The 20,155-nt window shown below is 51.2% G+C and overlaps 1 protein-coding gene across 3 annotated transcripts in view; it reads left to right on the forward strand.

Annotated features, from left to right (window-relative positions):
* Positions 1 to 20,149, forward strand: part of PHKA2 (phosphorylase kinase regulatory subunit alpha 2) — a 76,099-nt gene extending 55,950 nt beyond the window's left edge. The window contains exons 18-33 of one of the 3 annotated variants that reach the window (XR_009401429.1): positions 735 to 898; positions 1,672 to 1,851; positions 5,328 to 5,416; positions 6,401 to 6,534; positions 6,947 to 7,103; positions 7,888 to 7,967; positions 8,390 to 8,468; positions 8,581 to 8,710; positions 9,255 to 9,356; positions 11,530 to 11,648; positions 12,597 to 12,626; positions 14,398 to 14,451; positions 16,246 to 16,416; positions 18,481 to 18,534; positions 18,649 to 18,854; positions 19,072 to 19,162. Coding sequence is in view for 2 of the 3 variants with exons in the window: in XM_059386050.1 (XP_059242033.1) it covers positions 735 to 898; positions 1,672 to 1,851; positions 5,328 to 5,416; positions 6,401 to 6,534; positions 6,947 to 7,103; positions 7,888 to 7,967; positions 8,390 to 8,468; positions 8,581 to 8,710; positions 9,255 to 9,356; positions 11,530 to 11,648; positions 12,597 to 12,626; positions 14,398 to 14,451; positions 16,246 to 16,416; positions 18,481 to 18,534; positions 19,072 to 19,272; positions 19,831 to 20,001 (1,915 nt within the window). In the remaining variant the exon portion in view is untranslated. Of the gene's footprint in view, positions 1 to 734; positions 899 to 1,671; positions 1,852 to 5,327; positions 5,417 to 6,400; positions 6,535 to 6,946; positions 7,104 to 7,887; positions 7,968 to 8,389; positions 8,469 to 8,580; positions 8,711 to 9,254; positions 9,357 to 11,529; positions 11,649 to 12,596; positions 12,627 to 14,397; positions 14,452 to 16,245; positions 16,417 to 18,480; positions 18,535 to 18,648; positions 18,855 to 19,071; positions 19,273 to 19,830 lie in introns of those variants that run through there. The other 2 variants (XM_059386050.1, XM_059386051.1) reach the window with 2 other exon arrangements.
* The last annotated feature ends 6 nt before the right edge of the window (positions 20,150 to 20,155 follow it).

The following is a 20,155-nucleotide window of genomic DNA, read 5'->3' on the forward strand; positions in this document are numbered from 1 at the left end:
AGGACCCTGAGATCACAACCTGAGCTGAAATCAAAAGTCAGAGGCTTAACCTACGGAGGCACCCAGGCGCCCCCAGAGCTAACATTTTAAGAAGCACGTAGTGGCGGCTTTCTGTAGGCTGGCCCTCCCTCGTGTTTCCTGAACCTAGGACCCCACGTTGCCAAACCCAGCTTGCGGTTTTCAGTGGAACTTTTCCCAGCCTGAAAATGTAGTAAGACCACTCTGTGAACCTGCTCCAGTCTAGGGATGGCCCCATCGCATTCCTTCTAGAAAGAACTTTGTCTCTGAGACTGCCTCTCCTCTCAGAGACCTCTCATATACCTGTTCCTGGGTGACCATATTGCATGGTAGGTTTTGTTCTGGTCCAGTTTTAGGGCAGAACCAACCCCCCAGCCAAGGCTTGATTTGGTTCTAGTTAAAAGTGGTTTAGTCCATTTGTTTTGTAAAACTTTGGTTGGTTCAGTAAAATGGATTTCTGTTTGTGTTGGGTTTGGGAGAAAGAAATCAGCATGATTCATTTTAGCTTTTAATATGCTCCGTGCTCCCACTTTATACTTGGTATTGAATTTTCGTTTTAATTTCTTGGCCGACTACTTATGTGGGGCGCTCTGCAAAGTGACGTATTAATCAATTCTGGCAGAAGCACCATCTGGTTGTTGAAAAGTCTCTCTCTGATTCACAGTGGAAGTTTGTCCACGTGCATCTGTATCTCTAACCTAGTGTCTCCTTGGCAGAGTAAAATTAGGGAGCCTTTCGGAATTTCTTACTACGTCTTTCTACACATATCTGACCTTCCTGGATCCAGACTGTGATGAGAAGTTGTTTGATGATGACAGTGAAGGGAGCTTCAGTCCCGATTCGGATTTGGGAGGGTACTTGGAAGACACCTATAATCAAGGTATGGCTTGGAATGCCTTTGCAGGTGGTTCACTGAATTTATTTAAACCTTGGCATTGTGATAAAATTGCGGCACGTACAGAAAATGATTGGTAATTAACATAACAAAAAGAGGCTTTGGGAACTCGCATCTATTAAAATGAATAAAATGCCAGTTTATAAATCTACACTGCAGAAGTGTTTTTTTTAAACCTAGAGGGACAAAGGGTTTCAGGAATGAGGATTCTTCACAAAATATACTCTGAAGACGAAACACATTGCTTGAATTTTCAAAGGAATGGTAGAGTCATCCAGGTTTGGTTGGATAATGGGGATGAAATCCTGTGTGTATAATATTTCTCAAACTGAGCAAGGTTTTTGGGTTGAAGTGACCGGTTTTTACTTTCGCGCAGTACATGGAATGGGGGGTGGGCATTCCATAGTGCTTAGCTCCCTGGTGACCGATTAAAACAAAAGATCAGATGTTTGCTGCTGGCCCTCAGGGTTTCATACGCTTTCAAGTTCATCTTGGTACGATGTGTATCTATCTTGACCTGTATTTTCTTTTCCTAGGGTGAAGGGCTTCCAAACAGTAACTTTGTAAGCGTGTACGTTATCTTTGTAAACGTCTTTAGCCTCCAGCAGTGGGGGCACAGGGATTTGTATCAGAATGTTGTCCCCCCACATTGAAGCTCCTTAGCGCCGCCTATAGGATCAGCGCTACACGCAGTCACGGTGACACGTTGACATATGTCTGCAGCTCGTTTTCACTAGCTCTTTCTCTTGCTTGTCCAGTTACAGAGAGCGAAGATGAACTGGACCAGTATATCAACCACCTCCTACAAAGCACATCCCTGAAGTGCTATCTGCCCCCTCTTTGTAAGAAGACAGAAGACAGCCATGTTTTCAGTGCCATCCACTCCACTCGGGATATACTTTCCGTGATGGCAAAAGCAAAGGGTTTGGAAATTCCATGTGCGTTAAGAAGTCTTCTCTGCCTGTTAAAGTAACTTCTCAGAGTAATGCATGAGCATAATTTAAAAGTCAGGATTCTAGAAGACAACAAAATCTAGGCGTTTCCTGCCTCATCCCTCCCCTCCCCACTGACCCAGTCCTTCTACAGAGAGACAACCGCTTTCAACTCTTCGTCGTTTCTCCTGGTGTTTACATATCTCTGTTTTTCTAAAACAGTCTGTGTATCTTGCCGTCTTTGGATGCGTCGACCTTATTCCGTGTCTGGTGACCTTCTCTAATTGCGGATGAGGATTCAGCTGTCCTCAGTCCCCGCTCCTCTACGTTCCTTCCCATAACCTAGTGATGTCGTTGGATTAAAGCGTCGTTAAATCCGTATTCGCTCTTTATATTAATACGTGCACGCAAGTATTATTCTCAGCTGAGCATTATAGTATCCTGTGATCATACTACTGTTTTTATTTTTGGGTTCTTCTGAAGTTAACACTAAAGTTAAAGTCAACTTTAAAAGTCAGTAATACTATTAACTTTATTGAAAGTTGCTCTATCTTTTCATTTTGGTTTGCCCCCTTTCGCTACTTCCCAGTGGCCCACGATACAAATTTCCACAGGGTTAGTCATTTCCATGAGTCTGTCAGCTATATACTTAGCGTCCACGAGTTTCCTTCTGTCTAGTTGATGGTCCTCTAGGCCTGTTGCACACCTGACATTCTGGGACTTCTCTTTAATCTTTGCAATAGTGGAACACATTCTAGAACTATTTCAAAAGGTTAAAAAAAAAAAAAAAAAACACTGGTACAGTAGCAGAAGGGCAGGCACAGCGCTGCCAAGCCTTCAACCTGCTTGTTTCTGAAGTTCACGGCCCCTTTTGCCTGTTTGCCTCCGTGTCTGGGTTGTCAGCTTTATCCTGAGATCTTCCCACACCAGCATCCTGGAGAGTTTCTGGAGACTTCTTGTCTCCTGGGTTGGCTCTCCTGTTTTCTGTGTCTCTGTTTTCCTGTTTCTTAGCTTACTCTTTTTCTGGTCAAAACATCCAGCACTTTCCTGAGAAATAGTACATGGTGAGAAGAATTGTCAAGACCTTTTGAGTCTGAAAACATCTACAAATATTCTATATATCCATTTGAGCGTTTGGGCAGAGAATTCTAGATTGAAAATGAATTTTTCATCAGGATTTTGAAAGCAGTGCTTTACTGTCCTTTTGCTACCAGTGTTGCTGTTGAGAAATCTAAACCCATTCTGATGTTTGTTCCTTCAATATAAACTGTTTCTCTCTTTGAAATTTTTTTGGATCTTCTCTGCTCCCAGGTTGTGAAATTTCAGTGATGTGCCTGGACCAGGGTCTATTTTCATCCACTGTGTGGAGGCTCAGTGCACCCATTCAATCTGGAAATTTGTTTTTCAGTCCTGTAAAGTTTTTCTGAAAATTTTTTTTAAAAAGATTATATTCATTTATTTGACAGAGAGAGAGAGATCACAAGTAGGCAGAGAGGCAGGCAGAGAGAGAGGGAAAAAAGCAGGCTCCCCACTGAGCAGAGAGCCCGACGCAGGGCTCCATCCCAGGACCCTGAGATCATGACCTGAGCTGAAGGCAGCAGCTTTACCCACTGAGCCACCCACGTGCCCCTGAAAATTTCTTGACTCATGTCCTTCCCTACATTTAGTCTGTTCTCTCTCGCTGGTACGCACGGATTCCAGTGTTGACCTCCTGGAGAAGGCTTTATCGTTTCTCTTCGGTCTTCCATTTCTCTGTCTTTTGCTCTGTTCTGAGGGTCGTTGCTTCAACTTTTAGTTCCATCCCCTCAGCTGAGTTTCTGTACTTCGGCTCTTATGTTTTCAATCTTTGTTCTCTGAGTTGCGTCCATTCTTGTTCCATGCACGCAATTCAGTTAACTAAGAATATTAACAGCAGGGGGTTGAGGTTTGGTTTTTACATTTTTCTTCTCCCTGAATGGTTTCCAGGTCCCCCAAGTCAACTTTTCCTGTTTTGGTTTCGGTCTTCCACGTTAGTCTTCCCTGGAATGCGGAGTGTTCTGTGCTTCTCCTGGCGCGCCTGTCAGTGTCTCAGGGCGGAGGAGCGGCACCTGGGGCTTTAACGGGTGTAGGCCGTGTAGACTTCCCAGAGATACTCTACCGTCTCTTCTGCCATCTCCTTTCTGACAGGTCAGGCTCTGGTCACTTGGAGCTGTACAGTCTCCTATCCCACCACAGTCCTTCAGACCTGCCACACGCCCCACCTTCGCTTTTACCGCTTCAAAGAGCCTTCTAGTCTTCTGTCCAGGGGAGCAAGGCAGTGGCTAAGCTGTGTGGGTTAGAGGAAGGTGTCTGGAGAGCTCACTGCTTTTTCCACAGCTTCTGTCCAGTCTTCCTTATTTCTGGATACCCCTTCCAGATCCCCCAGTTCCAGAGGTGTGTAGTGCAGCAAGCTCCTGAGACTTCTAAAGATTCTCGGATCTAAATCTGGCTGGCTGTTGGTTGTTCCCACTGCAGACTTGGGGTTTGGTTGCCATGTGTCTACTAAGTCCGTTATCTTTCATTCATCAGCTTTCCCCCGCTTCCAAAATGTCATTACTACTGTTTTCTCTCCCACTTTTCCCTATTCTTGAGGATTTGTCTTTAAAAAAATTAGGGGCTGCTGGGTGGCTCAGTTGGTTGAGTGTCTGCCTGGGGTCATGATCCTGGGGTCCTGGGATCGCGCCTGTGGCAGGCTCCCTGCTCCTTCCTCCCGCTCATGCTCTCTCTCGCTACCTCTCTCTCACAAATAAATTTTATAAAATCTTTAAAAGATGTTTAAAAATTTTTAAAAATGATTTTCTGCCGTGTTAGTGGGGTTTGAGAGAAAGTAAAATTAGAATGTGTATGTCCTTTACTAGTATAACCTGGAGGTCTATAAATGCCTTTTAAATATGCCCCATCTCTATCTTGAAAGCCCCCTATTTTCCCAAGATGTTAAGATCTAGCCTGGAAGACACAGATGGCTTGATGAATAAGTACTGATAATGACAGCATCCGAAGGTGGTGAAACACCAGAAGCTCCAACACGGGGCTCTGGCAAAGTGAAATGCACACCAGACTCCCGGGAGCTGGACGCCTTCCTTACAAGAAGGCCAGTGACCTTGCTCACATGCTCTTCCTTCTCTGGTTCCTAGTCTCCTCATCTGAAAGACAAAGGTTGGCCTCAGTTATTTCCAAGGCTCCTTTCAGCCCTTAGATGCTATGTCATTTCCCCGGAGTTCCAGGAGAGAAAAGCAAAATTCAGCCCCTTAAATTAAGCAAGACCCATGTCCTGCTCAGTTCTTGTTCCCAGATTTAACACATGATGTGGCTACATGGTAAATTCTTGCTGAAATTAAACTAAGTACGTACTCATTCTTTCAATTGGTTTGTATTGGACAAGGAGTAGCCCCCATGCCTCTCAAAAGAAGTATCTTATCCTTCCTCCTCTTCAGAAGGGCTTCCTTTATGCTTTTGTTTTCTAGTTGTTCCCATGACTTTGCCAACTAAAGTTCTGAGTGCTCACCGGAAATCACTAAATCTTGTTGATTCTCCTCAGCCACTCCTAAAAAAGGTGAAGTATTTAGAATCACTTTTTTTTTTTTTTAAGTGTAATGTTTTTCAATGCTGATATAGTCCTAAGAACTCTTTTACAAGGTTGAACTTGAAAGATCATATTTTTTGATATCTAGGACTTTGAGGATTGGAAGTTCTGGGTTTCAGTGGGAACCCCCTCACTTAGTTGTTGGCAGTCTGCTTTGGGTCTGTATTCACAATGCATTTGATGCAAACCTTTATATTTTGCATGGGGGAAAAGGCCTTTCTGCCCTGTCATTAGAGTCTGTCACACTGGAGGAAATAAGCTAGCTCACTACCTAGCCCTGTCCTATCCGTGCCAGCGAGCCAAAGCCAGGCCCCAATTTGCAGAACAGGGAACAAAACTAGAAAGAGATCCCCAAGGAGAAAAAAATCTCAGGGTGTTCTCCACCAGTTCCCATAATTTCTTTTATCTAGAAGTCTCCCTTAATTTTATCCCACATGAATAGAAAGATTCAGTGTCTACTGGAGAATCTTTTAACCTAACCTCAGTTTTAGGTCATTTAAAGCTTACATGCTTTTTGTGTTTGTTTTGCTTTCAAAAGGATATTTTATTGTAGCACCAACTATATAAAGGCGGGCCTGGCAGAAGCAGGAGACCGGGAGTGGGGACTGCGCCGTTGGTGTTCTCCCAGCGGCCTCCTCCCCTCCACTCTGGTGGGAGCCGCTAGCCTGAGTTCTAATACCAGGGGTTGGTTTTCACCTGTTTTTCAACTGTGCATAAATAAAACTTACACATATTTTAACCCATTCGGCCTGATCTCTTGCAAACATCGAGTAGCATAGTGATTCGCTGATCAGAAACAGTAAAACCTATAAATGAGAAGCTACAGCAGAGTCCCCAAGAGCCTGGAGCCCAACAGTGACAGAGTTCCAAGACCCCGCTGGTGTTACTTCCTGGTCTTCCGTGAGTTCACATGCTTAGCTTCTCTCCCCTGCTCTTTGTCTTTTGTGTGGCCAGGCGCCTGAAGAGGACTTCCAGTGGCCCAGAGATGACCAGGGTGACGTGGACTGTGAGAAGCTCGTGGAGCAGCTGAAAGATTGTGCGAACCTCCAGGAACAAGCAGACATTCTGTACATCCTGTATGTAATAAAGTAAGTTTACGGTCTTCGCCAGCCCCAGCTCGCTCCGTTCTCCTTGACTCTTTGTTCTAGTTTTCTTGGCCTTCCAGCACACCAGGTCACGATTCACCCGGATTATCCAGGATCACCACCAACAGACTTCTATCCCCTTCTCTGCCTACTAGCACTGGCCTCCTGGGATGAGAAGGCTGAGCGAGGCCAGGATCTCACTGCTTCCTGTTGTTAGGCTTCTGTTTCAAATAGAAGGGATGCTTTGGTAAGATGGAACCCTCTTGGTGAGACTCAGAGGCACCAGCAGGGCCCCCAGAGCTTGGCAGAATGTGTGGTGATTCATTTCCTTCCCTGCCAAGTGAGCTCTGCTGCAAGAGAATCCGGCCCTTAAGCATTGCAGGCCATACTTCCGGGGTTTTCCCTCTCTCGACAGGGGCCCCAGCTGGGACACAAATCTTTCCGGACAACACGGGGTCACGGTTCACAACCTCCTCAGCGAGCTCTACAGGAAAGCTGGCTTGAACCAGGAGTGGGGTTTGATCCGCTATATCTCTGGCCTGCTCAGGAAGAAAGTGGAGGTCCTGGCGGAGGTCAGAGCAAGTGCACTCGGGACTCCCGTGTGTTCTTTCCAGCCCCGTGCCCTCTTTCTGTTGTAAAGCTGGAAGTGAGCACCTCCTATTTGTAGAGAAAAGCAGTTATCGAAAACACAGATGGAACAGGCCCTCCTCTCCTGGCCTCCCACTGCTCTTGGAGAGCAAACAAAGGAAATGAAATGCAAGTTGATTAGTTTGGTTCCTTTTTAGCTGCAGAAGAAGGTTTACCAAGAAATAAAATGAAAATGCTCTGTGGCCTGGCAACCCTTTCATGCAGCGTTCTTAAATCTGCCCATCTGCAGTGCAATCATGATTAACGTTTTAACCCCGAGGTCCTGCAAAACCCAGAACTGCTTTCTAAGACATTAGAGTGCAGTGTTACTGTTAAGGCGACAGGTGTTTGTTGTACGTGAATAATGGGGACACTTGACAACTGAAGACTTTAACCTTAACATTGGTATCTTTGGACTCACGGCAGCTCATCTCCCTTGTGGAATAGCTGCGTATGCAGTGTGTTTGCTCTGCTGGGTGGGCGCCGAGTACCCTAGAGGGCCCTGCAGGGCCAGGCCCAGGCCACAGAGCTCACAGGGCCCCAGCCCTGCCTGGGTTGCTCAGTCTGGGGTCTATACATGAATTTTCAAATAAACGGCAACCTGGGTTATAAAGTTTGTCAAGGTAAATTTATGGTCTTATGGGCGGTGACACTTGCCTGTTGGCTTTGCTGACTTCCCCCTCTCCCCCACTGTCACCGTGGCCCTCACCCTTTTCCCTACGTGATTAGGCCTGCACGGACCTGCTGTCACACCAGAAGCAGCTCACGGTGGGCCTGCCGCCAGAGCCCCGGGAGAAGACTATCTCTGCGTAAGCCTTCAGCCTGGGGACCTGACGTTTGTGGGGCCTTGTGGGACTGTGTTGAGAGCATCTGTGCCATCTACCACTCAGGAAGAGGGTCTTTGTTTGTTTTAAAGATTTACTTAGTTGAGAGAGAGTGAGAGCACAAGCCCAGGTTGCGGGGAGCAGAAGGAGAGGGACAAGCAGACTCTGCGCTGAGCAGGGAGCCCTACACGGGGCTCAGTCCCACCAGCCAGAGACCATGACCTGAGCCGAAATCGAGAGTTGGATACTAACCTGACTGAGCCACCCAGGCGCCCCAGGAAGAGGGTCTTTTTAAAACCCTGTCACTTGGGAGCCTCCCACGGGAAAATAAGGCTGTTCTGTGGAGGGCAGGGCAGACCCCTCCTGGGCATCTCTCATGGTGCTTGTGTCTTGATGCTTCTTCCTAGTCCCCTGCCCCCCGAGGAGCTCACAAAACTCATCTACGAAGCCAGTGGGCAGGACATCAGCATCGCTGTCCTCACACAGGTCCGGGGGCTGGGGAGGGGCGGGGCGGGGCGGCCGCCTTCCTCCAGGCGCAGGGGCCTCTCCCCCCCGCAGCCGGTCTCTGCAACGCCGCCCGGGCATGTGTCTGCCTCAGGAGATTGTGGTCTACCTGGCCATGTACGTCAGGGCACAGCCCAGCCTCTTCGTGGAGATGCTCAGACTCCGGATCGGACTGATCATTCAGGTGATGGCCACGGAGCTGGCACGGAGCCTGAACTGCTCAGGTACGTGTGTGCAATTGGGCGCGGGGGGGGGGGGGGGGGGGGTCCCGCCCTCTCCCCCTGCCCCACGGGGAGCCTGCCCAAGGGTTTTGGAAGCAGAGCTTCTGGGCCTTTGCTTGTGCTCATGCTTTCCCAGGTTCTGTCATGTAGACGCCGACTTTCATGCGTCAGGGAGAGTGAGGCACGAGGGTCTTGGGCCCTGCGTCTGTAGCTAAGTTCCTACTGTATGTCCTTGCGGCGAGAGGCCATCCCCCACTTCCTAGCACCTCCCACCGGGAGTCACCCTGCCGATTTAGAGATGTAAGTGAACAGTGAGACGCGCTCCAACACTGGAATCATCACAGTGTGAAAAATTACATGTCCGAATATTGAAACCACAGGTTAGAATCACCGAGGAGCAGCCCTGTTCATCCCTGAACTGGTAGTGAGGGCATCCCAAGCAGGGAGACCCGCCACAGTGGCCTTTGTCACCACCTCCCCCAGGCCCACCTGCCTCTACGTGCCACCAGCCCTGTGTCAGAGACACTTAAAAGGTGTGTATTTATAGGAGAAGAAGCTTCTGAAAGTTTGATGAACCTCAGCCCTTTCGACATGAAAAGCCTCCTGCACCATATTCTCAGTGGAAAAGAGTTTGGCGTCGAGAGAAGCAGTAAGTAAATGCTCAGTTCACCATTTTGGGGGACCAGAGGGGGCTGGGCTGGCGGGCCCAGGGGCTCCCGATACTGCGGTCGTGGACAGAACCTATGAGGTTCAGATTCCTACTTTATGGGGAGGTACAGTCCTAGGTCCAGATTTCAGCCTATTGGCCTCTGTGACCCCTCAGCGACCTGCTGCTAGTGCTGTTGTCTCGTGTGGGTGTGGCACGCGCCCCAGCCTGCCCCCTCCCTCCCTCCGCCGTCACTTGTGCACACGTGTGAGGAGGGGGTGAGGTGACCCTGCCCTTGATTTGGCTTGAAGCACTCTCAAGCAGACCCCCACTGCCGTTCAGGCGAGTAGAGGCCTCTACTTCTAGCACCTTCTTGCTGAGGTTGCTTCTCCATTTTGCTCACTCCGTTCTGATCTGTACCAGAACCTTGTTTGCTGTGCTAGGAAGTATAATCGCCCGAGTCCTGGTGGAATTCTGTTCTCAAATGCTCCCTAATTATAATTGAAGCAATTATCATTTCTCCCCCTCATAATAAAGCAAAATGATTTGCAGACACATTGGCAAATTTATTTCATCAAGCCAAAGAAATGCCGTGTGGGCTGTCATTCTTTTTATTTAATAAGAAGGACATCGGGTACTTCGTATTTTTTCCCCAGAGTGCACACCAGCCAGCAAACAAAGACGGCATCGTGCAATCAGATGTGTTTTGGTCGCTTTTCTCCTTTCCTGAAGGAGGAGTGCTTGAGATCCTTTTCCAAAAGTAATTTTCAGTTCTATTCAAATGCACAGTCCTTGAAATGTAAATATGCAAGATAAATATTTTATGTGTTCCTGCTCATGAAAATAATATTCGGGGTTTGACACAGATAATTACGAAAACTTTGGTATTAGATCTAAAGCTATAGATGCTTACAAAATTGAGAACAGAGTAGTGTCACTTGAAAGCTATAAATATGTCTAATTGCAAGCAAGGCTAATTGCCGTCTTTTTACACATAACATCATTTGTTAATTGTCTTCCGTCATCGTTCAATTTTTGTAAGTTAAGAGACTCAAACAGTCTCGGAATTTTGGTTAAAGCCTGAGATGTTGGAGATATTTCCAGCTCTGCCCACCCTATACAGGCCCTGCTGTAGCTTCTGGCTTCTGTTCTCTACCTTCCTGGTATCCTTCCTCCCCGCTGTCCTTTAAATGTCGGTATCTGCTGGCTCCTTAGTCATCTCCGCTGTCCTAGATGGCACCCTCCACTCTGCGGCTTCAGTGGGGGCCCGGTGGGAAGGCTGGGCACTCAGGGGAAGCCGCTCTGAGGATGTGACCATTGAGCTGGGTTTGCAGAGGAGCGGGTGGGGTGGGCGGGGGCAGCACGTGCAAACGTGCAGCACCTTGTAGCTGGCCAGGAGTGCGGGGCTGGGGGGTGGGGGGGAGGGGGGACCAGCCGGGGGCGGGGCTCGGGGCACGGGGGGGGGGGGGGGGGGGGAGCTGGTGGGACTCGGCAGGAGGGCTTCACCCTGAAGGCAGAGGGAGGCCTGGAAGGACTCCGAGTGTGACATGATCAGCCCTGCCTTCAGAATGATTGCTGCGGCCCAAGCACTGAGAAGCGGTGCGCGGGGAGGGGCGGGGCGCACAGAGCCCCGAGTCCGAGTCCGGAGGCTGCCACAGCAGGTTGAAAGTGAGGCGACTGACGGGAGCCACCCCACCCCTCCTGTGTCGGCAGGAGCGCGCCGGGCCTGGGGCAGCCAGGTCTCCGCCTGCAGCCCTCCGCTGGCTTCTTCTCCGAGGACTTCCTCTCCAGCCCCCAAGGGTCCCATAGTGGGGTGGCCTTACTTTTCTACAAGGAAGGTGTGCTTTTGGAGAAGAAATTAAAAAAAAAAAAAAAAAACTCATTAAAGGGTTTTATGGCCACTCCGTTGGGGTTTTTTTTTGTGTGCCGCTTAATTAAGTGATGTTCACCTTTTCAGCCCTTGACTCCGACACCCTTGGGGCCGGGGCCGTGTAGCAGGTGCCGTGCCAGGGGCTGGAAAGAGAGCACTGGCTGGAGCGGAGGAGGCTGTCTCCTTCTGGAGTTTTTCATCAAGTGGGAGAGCTAGAGGTGGATAAAAAGAAGCACAGGGCATGTATTCCTCCCTCGGGGTGGACGCTAGTAGTTTCTAAGAGCCATGTATGTGTTTCCCCTCCAGTGCGCCCTATCCATTCCTCCACATCCAGCCCTGCCATCTCCATCCATGAAGTGGGACACACTGGGGTCACCAAAACCGAGAGGAGTGGCATTAACAGGCTGAGGAGCGAGATGAAACAGGTAAGACAGGACCCTTGGTGGCAGTGCTGGGAAAGAAGTGGTTGTCCTACCTGGGCTCACCTCAGAAAGTGCTAGAAACCCAGGGCCTGCACGGTGCTCTTTGTAGAGGATGTGTGATCCCTGCTGTCCTGAAATCTGAACACATTCTACCCAGATATCTAAGAATTCTGTGAACATTCCAGAAAACACCCTTACCCATGTTGGTCTCTGTTGCCGAGAACCACACTTTCTCGGTGGAAGGCCACAGCTATTCCAAAAGTAGAGTCATACAAAATGTAACTGAATCGTCTTGCCGTGAAATGTGTCCTTCAGATGACGTAGCACAAAGAAGGTAGAAATAGAACAGGACACTCATGATACCTGGGTTTGCCGCCGTCCACTGCTGTCTCTCTCCTCGGTTCACTTTTAACCTCACCAGAAATTCCTTCTTTTTTTTTTTTAAAGATTTTATTTATTTGACAGGGATCACAAGTAGGCAGAGAGGCAGGCAGAGAGAGAGAGAGAGGGAGGGGGAATCAGGCTCCCCGGTGAGCAGAGAGCCAGATGCAGGGCTCCATCCCAGGACCCTGGGATCATGACCTGAGCTGAAGGCAGAGGCTCAACCCACTGAGCCACCCAGGTGCCCCCAGAAATTCCTTCTGAAGTGATCCCCCAGGACCTCAAGGCCATAGCTCTTCAGTCCTCGTGTGCCAGGGATGGGGCTAGAACTTACCTGGTCTGTAAGAGGAAGCAGAGTGTCCTTCTGACCACCACCCGAGTGAGAAATGTACTTAGATTCTCTTCTCTGTGTCAGATGATGACTCAGTAGATTGAGTCCCTGAGGCGCTCGTGGGTCACACCCAGCAGCTGGGCCAGCACACTCCTGGATTTCCGAGAGGTTGATAGAAGTAGGGCATCCTTGATTTGAAACTGGCTTTTGTTTATGTCCTGACGTATTTTTACTTTCAGATGACTAGGCGATTTAGTGCTGACGACCAGGTGAAACATTGTCTTGTTCTGTCCTTCACACGTGTGCTTTGTGTTCAGATTTGTGTTCTTTCTGGCTTGGATGTGGAAAGCAAGGCTGCGAATATGGAGAGTGATTTTGCCCATCAAATCCGCTTGGGTGGAGGTAGCTTCTCGGGCTGTGGCGGGCAGGCAGAGCAGGAGAGGAGGCCTTACCATAAATCCATTTACCAAGCTCTTGGGTTTAATAAGAGGCTTTGTGAGATGTGGTTCTGGGCTCTGCCTTGCCAGGAGTTTCTATGCAAAAAAAAGGAAGTAGAGAAAAGTAAAACATGGTCATTGATTATATGACTAGAAAGAATACTGCTATCCCTGTCCCCACACTGCCTGGGGGAATTTAACCCTGGAAGGAAAACAGTGTACGGATACCGTTCTTTCCAGGCACCTTTGGGACCCTTTTCTTCCGCTTCCCTCCAGAAAGTCTGAAGCACATTCCCCATGATTCAGTGCCCTGTGAGCGAGCGAGCGTCGAGGACTTGGAGAGTGACATGCACATTCTCCATGTTGTCTCTGCTGCTACCTTAGGTTCTTTCCAAGTCAGGAACCAACTTTGCAAACATCTTCCTTTGCTAGCCACTCGGTGGCACCAGACCCCGACTGTCGCACCCTGTGGGGGACTATGGCTGGCTCCTGCCTCCATTTAGTACTGTCCTTGTATCTTCTGGGACAAAATGATCGACGTTGCTAGGTTTAGATTCCGCCAGTACAAGTTTTCTGTTTGGCCCCTTACATCAAGGAAAGACATTATTTTCTCTCCAAAATTTTATAGATGCTTTAACATTTTAAATTTTGACTCACTTTTGCAAGAACTCCACGGGTGCACGGTTTTTGCCCAGGCACTATCCCCATGCAAGTTAAGGATATATTATAGATTTTTAGATGAGGAAATATTTGTTTGGGCAAAGGTCATCAGCCTGCTCTTACCTGTTCATTTAATAAATATCTATTTAATGCCAGTAGGGCCAGATGCTAAGTGCTGGTTATGGGCAGATATTTGATTGATTTCTACAGATTTTCACTTTTTTTTTTTTTTAAGATTTTTTTTTTTTTATTTGTCAGAGACAGAGGGAGAGCGAGCAAGCACAGGCAGGCAGAGGCAGAGGGAGAAGCAGGCTCCCTGCCGAGTAAGGAGCCTGATGTGGGACTCGATCCCAGGACCCTGGGATCATGACCTGAGCTGAAGGCAGCCACCTAACAACTGAGCCACCCAGGCATCCCTTTTAAGATTTTTTTAATTGACAGAGGTCACAAGCAGGCAGAGAGGCAGGCAGAGAGAGAGCAGGGGAAGCAGGCTCGCTGCTGAGCAGAGAGCCCGATGTGGGGCTCAATCCCAGAACCCTGGGATCACGACCTGAGCTGAAGGCAGAGGCTTTAACCCACTGAGCCACCCAGGTGCCCTGATTTTCACAACTCTTAAAGATTAATGCTTTGTGGCTGGGACTTTGGAAAATAAATTGTGTCCTAACTTGATAAGGCATCTCCTGCGAGGACTAGAATGGGTAACATTTCATCCTCCCGAGAAAGATAATTTCCAAAGTCCCCCGTGACATGGAGCCTTGAGCTCTGCGCTGGCTGGCATCTGGGGCTCTTGGCCTGGACGGTGAGTGGAAACTTCTGCCTGCCCGCCTGCCTCCTCTGCGCCTTCTTTCCGCGGGGGTTCTTGATGCTGTTCTGTGTTCCTCCTGTCTGCTTGCGTCCTTCGGTGTCACTGCACATGACTGAGTGGACTCTCTTTGTTTTATAGCTGTTTTCTGTGAGCCAGGCCATGTCCAGCAGTGCGCATTCCTCCAAGTCCGCGGTAAACCACGCATCCCGACTGTCCTCCTCACCGCCTCTGCGTTCGTGGTGTCTGAATGCTCTTGTCCTTCTCGTGCACCCACCTCATCCCTAACTCCCACAGCTTTGACCAGGTTTAAGAGTTTTCATTTGAATGTCATTATGAAGAGGGTCTAGAAGGAAAGCTGAGAAGTTCTTGATTTGAGCTCTGTCCAGGAGCTTCTGGAACCTTCAGGGTACTGGTTCTATGCCTTTCTTCTGAGCTGTGGTGGTGAGCCAGGGCCTACAAGTGTTGATGAGCACCTTGTACTCACGACGCCCTGGCTTGGCCTGAGGAGTAGGAAATATTCTAATTGCAGAAGCGAGTCTTAATCTTCCTCTTGAAACTAGAAGGAGAAAACCAGCTGAGTCATTGATGAGTGCGGCTGTAATTACTTTTATTTGTATCTAATTGTTGCCGTATTTAAATGGCAGTAATGAGCCCCATGGAATAACCCAGCCTAACAGCCTTTTCAAAATAAGATCCGATGAAGTCAAAATGAGTACATAGGGAAAACTGCCTCCTGGCCTGCTAGCATGCTCTCCATTTGGATTTCATTTTTAAACCTTTAAGATCGAGGTTGTGCATTGAGAAATGAAGGTACCAGCTAGGCTGGAGCAAGATAACACAGGAGGATGACAGTTACCCTCTGCTGCCCTGTAGATGGGCAAGTAAGAACCCATCCTCTGGCAGAAAGCAGGCTGTGAGCCTTGCCATACTCCCCCGCCCCCCTCCCCCCAGGAAGCCAGCCCGGCCTGAAAGCCGGAGCTCCAGGCCCCCACTGGGCGCCTCTGGGCGCTGCATCTGCAGTCGTGGGCGGGCCTGCTGGCTCCTGAGGCCAGAAGCGGAAGTGCTGGCCCTGCCCCAGCGCTTGGCTCTCGAAGGCCAGAATAAGGCCAGCCTCCGGCCAGGAGGAGGGAATGGGATGACATGCTCCCTCTGCTTCAGCAAAGCCTGTGTTCCAGCTCGGCGGCTGCCATGCTCCCCGGTTAGGGTGGAGTCCAGGGCCAAGAACAGGCAAACAAAGGGACTCAAAGGGATGGGGGTGGGGTGGGGGGAAAATATACCGCCCTCTCAGAGGCCTCGCTACTCAAGAAGGATTCCCAGCCTTTACTCCACCCCTCTCCCCCTTCCCCCATATGCTGTGTTGCCTTGTCTGCGGCACCCGCAGGACAGGGAGATGACCACTGCCTCTGTGGGGCACTGTGCAAGTAAAGTGGCCACTTTGGCCTTTACTGGCCTGGGCTCGCTCTCGCCTCCCTCGTGCGGTGATGCCAGAGGGCCTTGGCAGGGACAGCTGAGTCCCGTGTGTCCTTACCTCAAGGCAGGTGCGCTTTCAGGGTTTTCTGTGTCTTCCTGCAGTGAGTGCTCATGGCTCCCCACAGCAGGTGTGACTGTGACCCATTGGACAGGGGAGGCCGAGACCCAGAGCAACTGGGTAGATGCAGCGGCGTTGACTTGGGAGTCACAGTCTGACCCCAGGGGCTGCACTCTGGCCTGCTAGGCCTCCCCGTGGTCAGGTCAGGGTCCTTTGGTGATGTACCCCCCTCTCAGGGGCTGGGAGGAGTACACGAAAAGAGATCAGTAGCCAGCCTGTACAGGAAAGAATGAGTCCAGCTGCAGGAAATGGCCCGAGTGCAATCAAGGAACTATGTTCCTTCTGGGCCTATGGTCTCTGTTTTGAGGAATCAACAGAGTCCTCCCTCACGAGGGCCAGTAGTCCTGTGGGGTTCCGTTTCTGCAGATTCTGAAGGCCACGCTCCCTGTGTCTTGCAGAGGTCCAGCACCCCATCCTCGCCCACTGGCACGTCATCCTCAGACTCGGGCGGGCACCACATTGGCTGGGGGGAGCGCCAGGGCCAGTGGCTCCGCAGGAGAAGGCTGGACGGAGCCATCAACAGGGTCCCTGTGGGATTCTACCAGAAGGTGTGGAAGATACTTCAGAAGGTAAGCTTGGCCACTGGACTGCATTCCACCAGCCCTGTCGCTGGGGACACACCCTCCCAGGGGAACGAGGCACCGCCCTACTTCCTTTGTGAAGTATGGTGGCCCCTGCAGAGTGAGCGGACTTGGCCCCTGAGCTTGGGGAGCCCCCAGCCTAGAGCAGGGTTCCTTCCCCTCTGATGTTTGGCCCTGTTGATATTCAAGGCCGAGTAATTCTTTTTTTGTGGGAGCTCTTCTGTGCATCGTGGGACATTAGGCAACATCCCAGGCCTTCGTGCACTGGATGCCCCCCGACACTCCCCCCGCCAGTTGTGACAACCAAAACTATCTCTGGACATTGCCAAGTGTCCCCGGGCAGCAGATTGTCCCACCTGAGAATGGCCGGCTGAAACCGCAGCATGTAAGATCAGGGGGCGGTGCAAGCTCTGTGGGACCACATTTGACCTATTTCAGGAACATAGAAAAGTCAAGATAGACCAAAATGAGATAAGGCAGGGAAGGCTTTTGATGACAACACTGTGACATAGGTGACCTGCAGTGGCACCCCCAGGCCTTAGCCTCCCATGTGTGCCTGGTGGTGGCCTCTGTACCATTCAGCAACGTGATACACACATCTGGGGCTGTAGGGCCCCGTGTCAGGCCCCGGGTGGCCTGAAGCACAAACCCACCTCCCCGGGGCCGCCTCTGGCTCTGTTCCTAGAGGATGGGGCCCCCAGCCCCCCTCCATTGCACCAGCTGCCCCCAGGCCTGCGGCCAGCTGACAGGGCTGCAGTTCTCGGGCTGCCTGAAGCCATGAAAATATCAGCGGAGGTTATCAGAAGCCACAGCCTGCCCTGCACACACCAGAACACAGCGGAGGCTGCACACATGGGTGACCAAGGATGGGGCAGTGGTGGAAGCCACACCACTTTGCTCTGCACACCCCCCACCCCCACAGGGCACTTGTGTGTCCCCCAGGTCCTGCCGCAGCTCGTCTTTCCTCGCACCCAGGCACGTTAAAAGTTAAAAGCTCAGTTAAAAGCTTTGGTGCAAATTAAGAACCATGGGGAGGACTGGTGTTTTGTTTTGTTTTGTTTTGTTTCTTTTTTTAAACTATTTTTGTTAGCTCATTACACCATAGGCAAGGAGAGGAAAGTCATCCCAAATGAGCATGTACTACAACCCCCTTCCCAAAGGCACAGCACGTTTCAGCTGTTCGGTTGCTGGGGCAGCGGCCCCTGGGCCAGTAGGGAGCTTTAGCGTCTCTGCTTCGTGGGGACGGAGGCCTTCACAGCGCTGAGCACGGGGAGGTCCGAGTGGGCCCTGTCCTCAGGCAGCTGGTCCGCACAGAGCAGCAATGCCCTCAGAGCCCACAGGAGCCTCGGTTTCCCCTTCCCCCACCTCTGCTCCGGAGGCGTGGGCGTTTGCTGCCCCCCTGTCCTGGGCCTGCCAACCCCTGGGATTTAGAAGGCAGCCAATTCGAATTAGACTAGAACGAACTTCCTAGAAAAGCTCCCCACTCTTCCTGGGGCATCATACACTTCCATCCAGACCTCTCCTGGTTCAATCCCAAGACACTTCTATTATGAAAAAGCAGCATTTTGTGTTGAGCCGGCGTTGGATATTTATATACGAGGGTGTGCGTGTGCATGTCTGTGCATGTGCTCGAGTCTTTTGTGATTGGTGCTTATTATAGTAATCTCAAAAATAGATGCCTGCAAAGGCACAGAAGTATCACTGCGCCAGCAGGAGCCATGAAAATCTCCCTTTATATGGCCCTGAAGGGGGCCGCGCCGCCGGCAGGGCCCAGTTGCCAAGTGAAACGCGGAGCTTCCAGAGGACCCAGCAGCTCCCTGGGGCATTGTTCGTGTGCGATCTGAAAGCCGCCTGCTGCTTCCCTAGAATTGGTCCATCAAAAACACAGCCTGTGGGCAGTGAGAACAAGCGCTCTAAAAATAACGCGAGCAGTCTGGCGTGTGCAGCCCGCGTGCAGGTTTCCAGAGCAGAGTGACTGGAGAGTGTGTGAATGCGTGTGCACACTTCCCCGGCTCCGGAGTCTGACCGACGCGTGCTGTGCTCTGCCTCCAGTGCCACGGTCTGTCCATCGATGGATACGTGCTGCCGTCGTCAACGACGAGAGAGGTAGGACGGGGAAAGCCTGGTGCCCACCTACGGCCGGTCTCCCCGCAGGGCGCGAGGGCGTGCTTCCCACACCACAGATCTGCCTGTCAAGAGCTTTACCTTTGCCCTTGAAAGCGCCCGTAAGAGCAAAGCTGTGGCCCCACACACTGCCGCCCCTTCTGCCGAGGACAGTCAGCTTCCTGCTTCCCTTTCCCCTATGCATTCTTTCACACACTGAGTGTTTACCGCGCCCGAGACCCGGTGCTATATGCCGGCCGGAGTGAGGAGGAAGAAAGGAATGAGCAGAGGGCCCTGGCCCCTGGACGTCCCAGTCTAGTGGGGTAGGTAAATCAAGTGAGGACAAGGCCAACTCACCCCCACTGCGAAGTTGTCGGCCTCCCGCTCCAGAGGGTTCTGGCTGCCGGCATCAAGAATGTGGCCAGAAAGGAGGCAGCATTTGGGCCGAGCCCTGGAGGCCACGGGTGCCGCGGCCCGCGCTGGGAGCAGGGCTGGCTGTCCTCCGCTCCCTCCTGACCCCTCCGCTGGTCCCTTTGGCAGATGACCCCCCAGGAGATCAAGTTTGCCGTGCACGTGGAGTCGGTGCTGAACCGCGTGCCACAGCCCGAGTACCGGCAGCTGCTGGTGGAGGCCATCATGGTGCTGACGCTGCTCTCGGACACCGACATGAACAGCATCGGGGGCATCATCCACGTGGACCAGATCGTGCGGACGGCCAACCAGCTGTTCCTGCACGACCAGGTGGGTGTGCCCAGGCCTGCCCTGTCACGCCCCCAGCCGAGGTGGGGCAGAGGCAAGGTAGCAGCCAGGCTGGTATCTATCTCTGTCAAGGCTGAGGCTTCTTTGTCCAGTAGGAAAGACGATTCTCAAAGAAAATGTCATCACAGATGGTGAAAAGAACCATCAACCGGTTGGTTAGAAAATGGCACAGTGGCCACTAGGGAAGTCTAAAGATGTTTGGAAATGGAGAGAGTCGTTTGGGCCTAGGTTTTGGCGCAAACATGACTTGCTATGGGTGGGGCCCTGGGTAAACCAGCTACTTACCCTGCACCCGGAGCTGGGGTGGGAGGAGCCGTCCTGTCGTTGCGGAGTCAGAGCCATGCTGCAGACCAAGGCACGTGGGAGCACAGTGTGGTGCCCAGAGGAGAGGCTGGATGTCCCTTTCCGGGCACTCGTGGCTCCCGCCCTTGGGCTTAGAGCCCTTCGCTGGGGGCTGCTGGCTTCTAGCACATACCGTCCTCCCAGGGCCAGAGAGGGAAGGAAGTCTGTTCATTCTTTGCCTCGGTCTTCCTGCTGCAGATGTCGATTGGAGCCGTGGACACCCTGGACAAAGACCAAGCCACAGGCATTTGCCACTTCTTTTATGACAGTGCTCCAAGTGGGGCCTATGGGACAATGACCTACCTAACAAAGGCAGTGGCTTCTCATTTGCAGGAGCTGCTGCCCAATTCAGGGTGCCAGATGCAGTAGGGCCTTGGTGCCCTGAGACTGTCACTTGCCCCCTAGCCTCGTTGGGAACTTTCTGTTCCTCAGGGTCCCCTGTGTTGGTGCAGAAGCATGTCCCATCAGAAACCCTGGCCAGGAGGAGGTGGCAGCAGTGGACCTGAAACCAGTGTCTGCCCGG

This window comes from Mustela nigripes, chromosome X, assembly GCF_022355385.1.
Source record: "Mustela nigripes isolate SB6536 chromosome X, MUSNIG.SB6536, whole genome shotgun sequence".
In the NCBI taxonomy this organism is placed as follows: Eukaryota; Metazoa; Chordata; class Mammalia; order Carnivora; family Mustelidae; genus Mustela; species Mustela nigripes.